This window comes from Sander lucioperca, chromosome 13, assembly GCF_008315115.2.
Source record: "Sander lucioperca isolate FBNREF2018 chromosome 13, SLUC_FBN_1.2, whole genome shotgun sequence".
NCBI classification, from domain to species: Eukaryota; Metazoa; Chordata; class Actinopteri; order Perciformes; family Percidae; genus Sander; species Sander lucioperca.
In genome coordinates this window covers 5,876,521-5,890,429 of record NC_050185.1, presented here as the reverse complement: position 1 = coordinate 5,890,429, position 13,909 = coordinate 5,876,521, and the positions used below count along the sequence as shown (strand labels likewise).

General features: G+C 41.3%; 1 protein-coding gene across 2 annotated transcripts in view; it reads left to right on the top strand.

Moving 5' to 3' along the window:
* The window catches only part of med13a (mediator complex subunit 13a), an 89,990-nt gene that overhangs the window by 35,527 nt on the left and 40,554 nt on the right, over positions 1-13,909 (top strand). For both annotated transcript variants that reach the window (XM_031311043.2, XM_035990962.1), the window contains one exon: positions 12,276-12,421. In XM_031311043.2, the coding sequence (XP_031166903.1) occupies positions 12,276-12,421 (146 nt within the window). The remainder of the gene's footprint in view (positions 1-12,275; positions 12,422-13,909) is intronic.

Sequence of the window (13,909 nt, the reverse complement as noted above, 5' to 3'; positions counted from 1 at the left end):
TCTATTTTCACTACATAGAGTCACCAGGCCTCTGATATGACATTCTGCAAGGTAATTATTTTGTTCAGTAAAACAAAGAGATTATGTCGCCCTCTTAACCTTTTCCGCGTTTTTCTGGGATACAGTTAGGGAAACCCATAAATTTGGTAATGGCTGTGTCCCAGCTGGTGGTAAAACATTTTTTTAAACCACGGTAACTACAGTATAACATGATTTTCAAAAAATCATATCAGCTAATTTGAAAGAAAAAGGGCAAAAGTAGACCTTGGCTTTGTGGGTTAACTGCAGAAGTTCAGCTTTAATCCAGGATGAGGCTGACTAATTGGCCATGGTTCTGGATAATGAAGCTTTTATTATTACAACTGCACAACTCGTATTACTAAGGGTATGATGACCTAATAATCACTCAACGTGAGCATGGCTTAAACAAGATTAAAATTCCATTATTTTTAATCATACTACCACAAGTGCAGTTTTTCACTGGCAGGTTTATAGGATGTTTATGCTACACAGTTAAAGATTGTTAGCAAGTATGTTCTGTTCTTTGAATAGAGTGCATATTTTGGCTATTAAATGCATATCACACTGCAGTGATACTAGGGCTGGGCAATATATCGATATTATATCGATATCGTGATATGAGACTAGATATCGTCTTAGATTTTGGATATCGTAAAATCGTAATATATTAAGTGTTGTCTTTTTCTGGTTTTGAAGGCTGCATTACAGTAAAGTGATGTCGTTTTCTGAGCTTAGCAGACTGTTCTGGCTGTTCTATCATTTGCCTTTACACACTTTGTCATTAAATCGACATTTCTGATGATTATTTATCAAAAATCTCATTGTGTAAATAATATTTTGTTAAAGCACCAATTGTCAATCCTATAATATATCCTACTATATCAAGGTATTGATAGTGATAGTAGTGATATTTGATTTTCTCCATATTGCCCAGCCCTAAGTGATACATCAAGTGGTGCCTCTTTCACAGGAAGGAACAGATGTGGCATCACGATGCAGTTGCAAAGTGATTATGTGAACATGGTAATGAGCATAATTACTGAAAATATGTTTTTTTTTCTTCCAGAAGAGCTAAGGTATCTGGCTCAGAGTGAAACCGTTGCTTTTTAGCTGACAGCAGGTGTATTAGAGGAACCCTGGGGTGTGCATGCTTCTGTGTCTGCATTTGCATGTGATACAGCCTAAACCGGGAGCGAGCAGGAAGCTGACTTGTTGTCAGGGTTATGTCAGTATTGTCTTTAGCTGGCTCCAGCTGTATCTGTGTGTGGCTATGATAGACTTGCAGAGGATCGGATTTCTCCTCTTTTTATGCACTTGTCGTTCTATCTCTTTCCATGTCTGTCTCCCTTCTAAGTTTAATCTGACATATACAAAGAGGCCCACCCCCCTCTCCAATTGTGAAAGAGGGAAATCAATTCAAAGTAATAGAGCTCTGAGTGTGTGTACGTGAATGTGCTTGCCTTAAGAGTTTTAGTTCAGTGTTTTCTCTAGCACCTATTCGCCTGTGTGAACTGTGTGCTAAAGCGGGAGCTGGTGTGTCTCTCAGGGCTTTGTGTGCTTGTGTTACTTTGGCAGCAGACAGTGCTGTTGTTTCCCAGTGGTCAGATGGCTAGACAGTAGGGAAGATGATATCACCCTGAAAATGTGTCCTCTAATTCAATGCTGTTTACCACCTTCATTCTTTTGTTATCTTTCCTCCCTCATTTGTCTTATCTCGGACTCTTGAACAAAATGCCACCTCCATTATTTAATGAAAATATGTACCATTCTTATGATTTGGTATTTTTGGTTTCTTGTCCCATGTCAATTTGTAATGTGGCTTTGATATGAAAGTCAAATTTGCACTGCCTTGAAAAATTCTGCCATAAAAATTGAATGAGTGGAAAGGACATTGAACTGTTTTCTGTGGTCATTTGACCAGTGCAAAAGAAAATGGCTAACGTTGTTAGTCGTTATGATGACAACACGTCATTGGGACCGTAAAGTGTGTTGCAGCTCGCCAGGAGAAGAGCAGACTCCGCTTGGGAGCATCAGGGAGTGAGGAGGAGGGACACAGCCTGCAGTTCGGCTCATTTTCTTTAACCAGTGCAGCATGAAACCGGGGTGGAACCAGCGCACCAACCAGCGGGCGGCTGGCTAGCTAGCTAGCCATGTCCCCACACCACATTGGTCACAGAAAACCAGCCAGACAACATTGTCTGTCATCTGGCTATAGCAATGTGTTTTTATACCCTTTGACAAGAGTGTGTGGATGAAGGATTTAATTGTTAAATTTAACGCATTTAGCGGTTGGCACTCTGTGCCTCATAAGGTTTCTACTCCACTGCTTGTTTGGCCGTTACTGCAAAACTTCCTTCCGCGACTTGCCACAAGTTGATTTATACGGAAGTGAGCCCGTTGCAATGGCAATGGAACACATAAAAATGGCCACCGCTCTGACTATCCTGCTACGTTGATTTGAATGGGAATGCCCTCTCTACTCATTCTATTTCTATGTATTCTGCTGAAAGGTGACTACGGCTATCATTAAAACAAGTATGCAAACCCCCTAGTACCACTGCCTCCTTGCGCCTTCCAAGAAAATGCTTTGATAACTTACTAGAGCTGCAAAGATTAATCAATTTGTTGTTAACTAGAGATAGATCGATTATCGTGCCTGGCCAATTATCGGTCTGTTTTTTGGTAGTTTGCAGATTATCTGTATCAGCGTTTTATTTGCCTGATAACTAGGGCTGAAACGATTCCTCGAGTAATTCGAATAATTCGATTACTAAAAATCCTCGATGCAAAATGATTTGCCTCGAAGCTTCGTTTAATTAATGTTACCAACGTTGTATCGCTCACGGTGTTTCCGCACAGAGGATTATTACTGTCGCACACTGGGCTGACGCTGCTTGCGACACATGCCATGAAGACTGATTACAAAATGAAGAAAGAGCGTAAGGGGCTAAGAGAAGAGACAGGCTGGAGAAAATGACAGGAAGTGTCCAAAGTTTGGAATCAGTTCAAACGTAATTAAAACGAGAACTCTGTACAGTGTGTCTACTGCAAAATGGAACTAGCTTACCACAATGATAGCACGACGTCAATGCTTCAGCATCTCAACAGAAAACATTGAGTCTAACTTATTCATCCATTCCACGAAGCGGACCCAACGATGAAACTACACCAAACACAACCACTGCCAAAAACAAAGACAAGAAAATATGTAGTGGTGACCACAATTTGATCTAAAGAGCCGACTTGTTGACTATCCCTTCGGAAAAACAGCTGATTGTTGCGCACCATTTTCTCTCACTCTCTCTCTTCACGGAGAAACAGCTGATCAACGTTTTAGTAGCATAAGTGTAACAGAGCTGTGTAGCATTGTCATCAAATATATAAATGAAAATAGGTTGAGTATAACTAATATTTACATATAGGCCTATATACAGATCAGTCTCAGGTTGAAACTTGTAGTTCTGAAAGTTATGTTGCACAACTTAAGGTAATGTTTATGTATTATTGGATGTTTAATGTATGCCTTAGTTTGAGGTTGTTGTTGCATTTCAGAATTTTTTTTCTTTAATAACAATGTAATATGGCACTTAAATGCACTTAATATGTTTAGTTTTTTGAGAGATGATATTGTAAGCAATGTAGGCAATAAAAAAGTTTTTTCCGAAAATTAAACCAAACTATTGTATATTATTGCTCTTCAATAAAACAGAAGTATTTCTTATCCGATTACTCGATTAATCGATGGAATAATCGGTAGAATACTCTATTACTAAAATAATCGATAGCTGCAGCCCTACTGATAACCGATAAAGTTAATGAATTAAAGAGTGCGCTACTTTGGCTCCGCAACAGCTCTGTGTCTGTCCCTCTACTTCGGTTTCACTCACCACTGAGTCTGACGTAATGTCCCACCCACAACATTCCAAAATCTTAATTTTGACTAAAAGATTTTAATTGTAACTGTAAATGCATATCGGTTCAAAATATTCTCTGATTCCAGCATCTTAAATGTGAATATTTTCTAGTTTCTTTTCTCCTCTATAACAGTAAACTTAATATCTTTTAAGTTGTGGACAAAACAAGACATTTGAGAACGTTATCCTGGGCTTTTCTAAAACACTAATCAACATTTTCCACAATTTTCTGACATTGTATAGACCAAACAACTTATCGATTAATCGAGATTTTAATAGACAGATTAATAGACAATGAAAATAATCGTTAGTTGCAGCCCTGTCCATAGTCAAAACGATTCAGCCTTGTTCAAGTGGTGGCTGATTGGTATAGTAAGCTTTAATTCCAGGAGCATTGTTTGATAATACTGTGCCAGAAACTGTGCCCATGCCAGCACGTTCTGTCACTGCAGCAGCACATGACCAGTAAAAACATGTTTACATGTCCCAGATCGTAACACGCTGCTGCACATGGCAGATATATCCATGTACACAACAGACTAGAGCTGATTGCTGTGTCCAGCCCTGCAAAATGGCCAGAGATGGAAGGGTGACTCTCCCAGTAGTAAGGACACTACTTGCTGTTGTGTACATCAGCTAAACGGAAGCTCCGTTCATAGAGTGCAGCCAGCCAAGCCCAACAAACATCTGTGGAATGTTACAGCTCTGCAGTCTTCTTCCCTTTTCTACCCTCTCTATCGTCATATCTTCCATGAATAGTCCTTCGGCTTTCATTTGACTTTTGATTCACCTTAAATCAAGGTGCGTGCGTGCGTGCGTGCGTGTGTGTGCTGCCACAATGCCTATAAGTGATTATGTCCGGAAAAATGTGGATTAGTTAAAAATGTCAGAGGCTTGTAAAAACAATTACCTCGGTACAGATAACTCACAGAAGATAATGAGATGGTGTTTCTTACAGAGTCATTGTTCTAATCAGAAAGAACAAGCAATTTGAAGACGTCATCTTGGGCTCTTAATCCAGAATATAATCTGCAAATCAATTGTTAATGAAAACATAAATCAGTCATCTAGTTGCATCCCTAGAGAGTTTGAGAATTGTGGCAAACAGTGGGATATGGAATATAGTGTCCAGTACAATTTAGGAATGTTTGAGGAAACTGAAAGCAGTCTGAATTTTGACGCAGGTGGATGCTGTTGTGCTTCAGTGTGTCAGCTGGTGCAGGTAGAGTGAATAAGCTCTCAGATAAAGTAAAATGTCAAAAGGCTTATTCTTTGTACTGCCAAGAAACGAGCTGTAATTCACCTAAATGTCATATAATGGGATGGTTAAATGGCTGATCATCTGTTTGTGTGCTACACAGCAGACCATCAATGTGACACTGATGGACGCTGTCAGTCCCAAGTGGCCCACTCCCTCCTCAATCCCTGCAGCCGCACAGGTCGCCGCTGGCCTGTGGCACCTCATTTCCATGGCATGCCAGCTGAAGGCAAATGTGCCCACCTGCCCTCCTTTGTGTGTGGGGCCCGCTTCAAATCCTCACTGGATTATCTTATTGTCTCCTTACCGAGCCAAAGGCCACCGGCTATTTGCATGTGAGAGGTGGAGCAGGGAGTGCCTCTGTGGGCAATCCCAGTGGCGTGTGAGCAAGCGTGCGCTGTGTGTGACGGCTCGGAGAGGGAAAGGAGAGCAGTTCAGAGAGCAGCCCAGTCTATTTGCCAGTTAATAGATGAAGAGCAGAGGAGAGGGGAGTGGGAGGAAAGGTGGAGACAGAGAAAGAAAAGATGATTAAAAGGTCTTGTAGCTTTTTGTCAGGCTACAACGCTAACCCTCCCTCCTTTTTATATTCTCTCTCAACATAGAGAGAGAGAGAGTGAGAGAGAATCCCACACATCTCCTTAATGAACAGTATTCTGACAAGCATCTAGTTGTTTTGCAGGCTTTTTAACTGAGTATTTTGGGTACACTGCAGCCTGCTGTATCTCATATTTTCTTTCCATCTTTAAAATGATGCATTTAATTCCTGTAATAATAGATCAAACAAATGAGGTAAGACATATTTAGTCATTTAAAGAGGGACAGTTTAGTTTTCTGTGGTACTCAACACTGGCCTTGGGTTTTGGCCTTTTTTTGAAGTGCAAGCAGTATCTCGCTGCAGGGGAGATGACATTCTAAAGTCCCTGAGAACCTAAGTCTTGAGGCAGGTTTGACATACTTAAACAGATACGACATGTCCTGGAGTAGGGCCCTCAGGGGGTTCCTGGAGACCCTTAGGCAAAGTAAGAAACCGTTTCCAAATGAAATCATAATTTCATTATGATTATTTCATTTGGAGTTATGGCAGATAGAGAACGTTACAGGGGTGCCTATGTTCATTTAAAGGAATAGTTCAGGACGCCACTGTGCCTGGCCAGCACTGACTGCTTGCTGTAGCTTTGATATTTACTGTACAGACATGTGAGAGGTGTGGATCTTCACATCTAACTCTCAGCATTTAACTCTCGTTTCAATGTTACATTTGCTAATTTCACAGAGATTGTTGGTTTGATCACTGAAAATAAAAAAAAGCGTAGTGGATGAGTTTGTTGATTGGTATAAGAGTAAGAAAATGACATAACATTATTTATTATACGTTTATTTGATTCACAGCTGCTATATAGTGTTTTGACCTCGACAACCCAACTGCATTTTACTGCAAACTTGCGACTAGTTAACTTTCTAAAGCAGGCGCAATCACTTGTTTGCTAAGAGTCGGGTCGGTGATTGTGAATGTGTGATTGTGTAAAGGTGTTCACGAGATAGATACCAACCTTTTAGTGAACTTGTGAATTTCGCCAGCCGTCTTCTCTCCTTTGCGGTGTGCACGGTGGGCTCAATGGTGTTTTAAGCCTCCAATGTCGCCTTACAGGCATTTCCCCATACCTACATAACAAGTGAGGTGTATTACTAATTGATATTCAAAAACAAATGTATACCTTTTTATTTTCTGTTTTAGGGCCTGCACACATACAGTACGTCTTTGGAAATCACTCAAATAGTCTCTTCGGTCTGTAATAATATATAGGAAAATACTTAAATCAGTGCTTCGGCTTCCCCATGCCTACACTTGCCTCAGTCACCTAATGTCAGCTACCACACACCACACACATTCCCACCATGCTTACCAGCTGTTGTTTGCGTGTGTGTGTGTGTGCGTTTTCTCTTGTGTTTGCCTCACCAGCAGACTGTGGGCGTTTGCAGAAGAATTGAATTTGGCACGATGCTGCGTGTTTGTGTATGTCACACGTGTGGACAGGGCAGTGAACACTCCTGTACACGGACCCACTGACAGATCCAATAGGCTTGTGCTGCAGTTTGTCACAGCACAAGCGTTGCTAAATCCTTTTGTGTGTCAGCGAGAGACGCAGTGGTAAGGAAACTTGTCATGTGCTGGTGTTGTTTTCGTCAATGTTTCGGTGCTTACTTGGCCAAGGGCTTACCAAGCACCTGTTGACATTTGAATCACCCTTCTGTCGGCAAACACTCTGCAACTTAGTGGCAACTTAGTGTCCAACTGGTCAATACAGGATTTTCTCCGGTGTTCATGTGACCTGAAATATTCAATTTAAATAAGCAAAAAGTAAAATCACTGAAACTTTGTCTGCACCGCAATACTTCATATTTGGTGTTTATACAAGTAGACAGACAGATTTTTTAGAATCATTAAGTGACATTTAAATACGTAAAGAACATGCCACTCTCTAATCACTACGGGATAGTAATGTGATCATTTAGCATGTGCCAGTTTTAATGTCAACAGCTGGCATGTCTGATAATCTTCTTAACCAATCAGCTGACACAGACAGTATCATACCGGATTTAAATCAATTCTTAACAAATGTGATTGTACAGACTGCTCTGTGTGTGAGGGAGCCGGGTTGTACTTCTGCCTGCTGAGCCACAGATGGCAGCCCTCCACCTCAAGCTTACAAGTGCCCTGCAAACACAGATGTGTGTGAATGTGTAGTGTCAGGTTTTCTATGCGTGTGAGAGGAGAATGGCAGACTGCAGTTCTGTTGAGCTCTGCAGAATACAACAACACATTTTTTGTCCATCTGTTGTCATCCATGTCTCACTTGCTTTTCCTTTCCTCCCCTTCTTGTCATTCTCTAGGCCATTTCCTGTACATAAATACACCACAGTGATAGCAGAATGGCCTGCTGGTCAGCTGCTACGTTCTTGTAATGGCAACATAGACATTGCTTGACAGGGCAACCAGCTCATCCATCTCCCCCCAAAAACAAATGGTTTATTCTTTTCAGGTTAGCCTTAAATAACCCCACCAGCCCTTTCCAGCCTGTCTCATTCCAAGTTTGCCACTGTTCTAGTATTCAGCTCAATGCTGTGCAAATGAGGACGAATCGTGCCTGGCTACCATTCTAACCTCCATCTTTATTTTTCGGCGTGCTGTTTCTCACACACGCTCCAGGTGGTTGGGTGACATGCCCTGCCCCAGCACTGGAGGGTGTTTTACACACACACACACACACACACACACACACTCACATTACAAATATAAATGCACACCCTAATTACCTAAATGGTGAGCAACATTTTCTATTAAATGAGGCCCAAAACAGTACTTAACCACCTTGTTAACTGGTTTTTTTTTTTTTTTTTTTCATCAAACCTTTTGTTATTTCTTAGGGTTAGGAATCATAACGACTGAATCGTCACACAATTAGACTTGCACGTTCAACTAAGTTCTGATATTTGCACTTAAAATGTCTTTGTTTCAATACTGATATTGCAATTACCATATGAATCACGATATTGTAGGGAATGATCATTTTTGCATTGTTTTCATTGAAAAAAACATTAGGCTGGTATTTGTCATGAGCGGGTAATATTTTTCAGTCGTGCCTACATTTTCTTTCAGTTTGAATTAAAACATAATTACTTGATATAATCTTTGTGCCGCAAATGTAATTAATTTGGAGGATTGGATGCTACTGTAAACTGGCTTATCTGATATCTGATAGACAGCAGTTTGCTCCACAACCTGATCTGGCCTGCATGGTTGACATGACATTACGTGACATTCTGGTGTTAAGCCTCCCTTTTTAAAGGATGGGTTCAGATTATTTTTTTCAGAAACCACAGTTCTTCTTCCGTGCAAAAATGTTCATCTCAAGCTGATGTGAGGCTTCAGCAGTCACAAATAAGTGGGCATTCAGACCTAAAACGGCCCTGCATTAAAAGAAAATGCAAGCTGGTGAATTGGTGGGGGTGTGTACCTGAGTTTGAAGGCTTATCGGATGCCAAAACACTGCAGAGCAACTCTGGAAAGCTGGCATGATGAAAGATGAAATGATTGCTGTCGCTATGATAGCGAGCTAAACACTAGAAATACGGCGTTCTAAAGTAATCTTCCAGGAATGTGCGCTTACATTTAGGCCTGTCGCGATAGTCAGTGAATCAATTAATTGCACGATAAAAAAAATGAGCTCGATAATTTTTCCGGCCGCAATAATATCCATTTGCATGCTTGTTTGGTTTCCTTGTCTCTCTCTTTCTCTACCAAAGAGACTGGAGGACCACTCTCGGTTCCTTAGCGTAACGAGGAGTGAACCCTCTTGTCAGTCGCATGGTCTTTGTGTGGGGGGAGGCGGGACTCCTGGTGGAGAGAGAGAGACAGAAAACGCTAGTTGTTGGAGCAGGGTTTCCCGCAGCACTTCGCAGTTAAGGCGCCATCCAAAAAAAAAAATAAAAAAAAGTATATGAGCAATATCCGCCGTGTTACTCGGCGTCCCGTTTTCTCCCTTTTCAGTGCAGGTGGAGGCGGTGGAGACAGGCTTGGACATACACGCTGCTGTGGACTTGTCAGTCTCGCAAGCGGTTTCAGGAAAGTGGCTGCATGTGTCCGACAATGCACAGAACATTAACGGAACAAGCCTACAGCTGTCCGCGGACACGGAGTGCGGAAAGTGTGTGTGTGTGTGTGTGTGTGTGTGTGTGTGTGTGTGTCAGCCCGCCCCCACGAAGCTCCGACCTGCAGAGGAGCAGAAGCATCACCTTCGCCAAAATGAAGACTGAAAAACAGAACTATTGGTATAAACATTTACTCGCCCTGTGGCAGATAGCCATATAGATAGATTTAATTTATTAATTATATATTATTTAAATTTAATATTTAGTGTTAAATAATTGTTAAATGTAGTACAGAGTCTGTAGTCTATCGCACAAACACTCGAGGAATGCTGCAAACATTTGACAGCCAGTAGGCTATGAATTGCCTGGGAGAACAAACGTGTCACAAACGGCAATTCCACAACTGTCCAACAGCGTGAAAGACGACATACTAAAGGAGATCAAAGACATATTGTGGATATTTAAAATGTCTTCCAGTTCCAGTGTTAAATATTCTTTAGAAATAAAAGTGCTTTGAAAAGGTGTACCTGCATTATTACGCCATTATCATTATATTAGATGAAAATGGTCTCGGAATGACAATATTATCGTTTATCGCAATAATTTCTGGGACAATTTATCGTCCAGCAAAATTTGTTATCGTGACAGGCCTACTTACATGTATTTGATTGGCCAACACAGCGCCTTTCTGGATGTCCCATTGTGGTCAGGCAGAGGTTGAGTCAGGTCCAACTTTTCAGCTGGACAACCGAACATTATTAGCAGCTGCATCAACAGTGACCTTATTCAAATGACTGAGCTGGCAGTGTTTCTTCATGCAGTGTGTCATCCAAATGCAGCCTTAAACAAATTAAGTGGATATATTTCAAAGTTACTGTCATTTTAAGTGTCAAGTTCCCTTTCTGTATTCCCTTTATGTGCAGCTCAGCAAGGAAACCCTGTGTTGAAACTTAACGAGGGAATTTAGTACTGAAAAGACCATAACTTTGAAAGACACCCACTTGATTACTTTAATTCAGACTGCCTCATATTTGCTTCTGCCAAACTACAGAATGGAGGACTGTTTTGTGTCTAGTTTTACAGGATAAGGACTGTGGATTTTGTCCGGCATGACTGACAGTCACGATAGGACAGGATTGCTATACAGCCAGTACAAACAGGAGGAATGATTACCGCGCTATGAATATCATACATTTATAGCCATTAAATAACTACCACCTTATTTTTTTACAGAAAAAGGGGTGTAAGATGAATGTCAAGCTCTGGGGGGCTTAGGGCATCTCTCCACTACGTAGGTGGTATTATCTTATTGAAGTGCGCTCTCTCCCTCCATATCTCTATCTGCGTTGCTCCCCCTCTCTGCTCCTTCTCTTTAATCCTCTGCAGAGTAGGAGAGAGAGAGAGAGAGAGAGAGAAAACTGATATTTGCTTAACCAAATCCTCAGAGGAGGCAACCCTCTTTGATCCACTTCCAAATTCACAGCGTCCATTTTCATTTGGTCATCTGTCACTTGCGCTGTCTCTCGCACTCTTTGCATTTGTGTGCGTTTGCGGGTGTCTATGATGGATGAGACCGGGCTGAAAGAGAGAGGAAAGCCTGCAGACAATGGCCTGCATTTTGCTCTGCTCCTCTCTCCTTCCGTCTGCCTTGTCCTTGCTTTCTGTTTCTTCTTCAACTTGTCACTTTTGTTGTGTGCTGTTGAGATCAGACTGGCGCAGGCGTTGTTGTAAGCAGAGAGAGAGAGAGAGAAATAGAGGGGGAGAGGGAGAGAGAATATACCTTTGTGTCTGAGTGTATTGCCTAGAAAGCCAGGGTTAGTCAGGGCTTGCCCCTTTGTTTTAAACACAGCGCTATCCACACTCGACGGACAGATGCGCGCACACACACACACATACCACCTGTGAGCACCGCTGTGTCAACTTACTTGCATATTGACCTTTATGTAGCCGTTTAAGTCTCTAAACTCAAATGGAATGAAGGATGCAGACACTTCACTATTGTGTGTAGCAGTATCAGAAAATAGACTTGTCCAGCCATCAGAACAATCTTTGTATCACCAGAGGGTACACAGATTACTAGTGTCTTCTTTTCTATCTCTGGCTTAATCTTTCCTATCAAGAGTCGCAGTCATGTTGAAACAGAACTTGAATGAGAGGAAAGACTTAATTGTAGCCTTTGACAAAAAAAAGACACAGGCTTTTATGTCATACTTTCTGTCTCTACCTTTCCTCTCTCTGCCAACTCTTTCTATTCCCTGTGAACAGCAACATGAACTAGACTATCTGATCTGCTCCCCACAGCAGTCACTTCTCCACCTCACACTATTGGAGTTATTCATTGCACATAGTAGTTCCTTTCAAAGGTGCATATTAAAGTAACTGATCCCAAATGACTCTTCTCCTCTTTCTTTTTCTTCTCTTTTTCCTCCCAGTGAGCACCTATCCTGCGCCTTCACCTTCTTCTTGCACGGTGAGAGCAACGTGTGCACGAGTGTGGAGATCAACCAGCACCAGCCTGTCTACCATCTGACGGAGGAGCACCTCACTCTGGCTCAGCAAGCGTCCAGTCCCTTCCAAGGTGAGTCTTTAGTCCACTACACCTGGCAGCTCAGAATGCACTGGGAAAAGTGAAGGCACTGTTTGAGCTAACACAACTAATCCTTTAGGAGTTATACAGCCCCCTTTTGGGCCCGTTGGTAACAAATACCGAAACATTTCTCGTCCTGCTATGTAATTATGTGGCAAGTTGGGTGCTGGTGGTACACATCATACCCACATGTTTCCTAATAATCTGATCAGTAGCGCAATAGCTGGATAAACAAATGAACAGTGTTGTGCTATAATGTGTCACTTTGATTTGACTGTCAAGTGCCACACAGTTATAGTGAGACACATCATTACCCTCAAGCATGCATGTGATTAGGTGGGAGGAAATGAATGCTCTGTCTTTGCTTTAAGACGGCCATGGAATTCCTCATTCCAAAACAAAGGGCCGTAATCAGCATTTGAATGTCTGTATGCATGCCTGTGCACTCAGACAGCCAGACCAGAACTACTGTTTTTGCTGTTTTTACTGCTTTGCAATTTCAGGAGGATTCTTCACACACTGCAGCCCTGCAGAAAACATTTCACGATAAATTACCAAATGTTAATATTTATTTATTTATTATTAAGACAAATACTAGCCTTCTAATCAATACAAATGCACCAAACTGTGCAGAATGGCCCCGTCTGACCTGGAATTGTGAATTGGGAAACATTTCCCTGGTGGCTGATTGAGTTTAAAACTTTAAACTTTTAGCTAAATGTTTGAAGTAAGAAGAAAGCTGTATTGTTGCCTGAGATGGAAGTTTTTTCACACTCAGTTGCAAAGCTAGTAAACGTTTTCCATGAATAGGTTAAATGGTTACACTTTACTTGAAGGTATCTACATAAGAGTGACATGACACTGTCATGAACGTGTCATAAACATTATAAACAAGTCATAAACGTTTATAACATAACGCTTCTGTCATTAAGTGTCATTCGTTTTTTGTCATGACAAGTTAGGGTTAGGGTTAGGCTTCATGTGTCATGACTGTGTCCTGTGTTCATGACAGTGTCATGTCACTCTTATTTAGATGGCTTCAAGTAAAGTGTTACCGGTTAAATTCATTGTTGAATCATAAGTGGTTACATCTCTGCTGTCAATGATAAACAAAAAATAGTTAAAAAAACAACAACAAAGGCACCATCTATCAATGGGCCAGTGTTTTTGCCAAAGAAACAACATGCCTATTAACAGATATTGAAATGTAATTTCCTTAAACCTGTTGGACAGGTTTTTCCGCTACTTTTACTTTCAGGAAGCCAATTGAAACACACACACACACACACACACACACACACACACACACACACACACACACACACACACACACACACACACACACCAGTGTTGAGCACAGCACCCAACCTGTTGCCTCAAGGAGATAAGTTGGAGTATACTGGAGTAGATAAGGGAATTATGCTTTCAGAAGCATTTCCTTGAATATTTTTTTCTTGTAAACATTAAATGCTCAGTGCA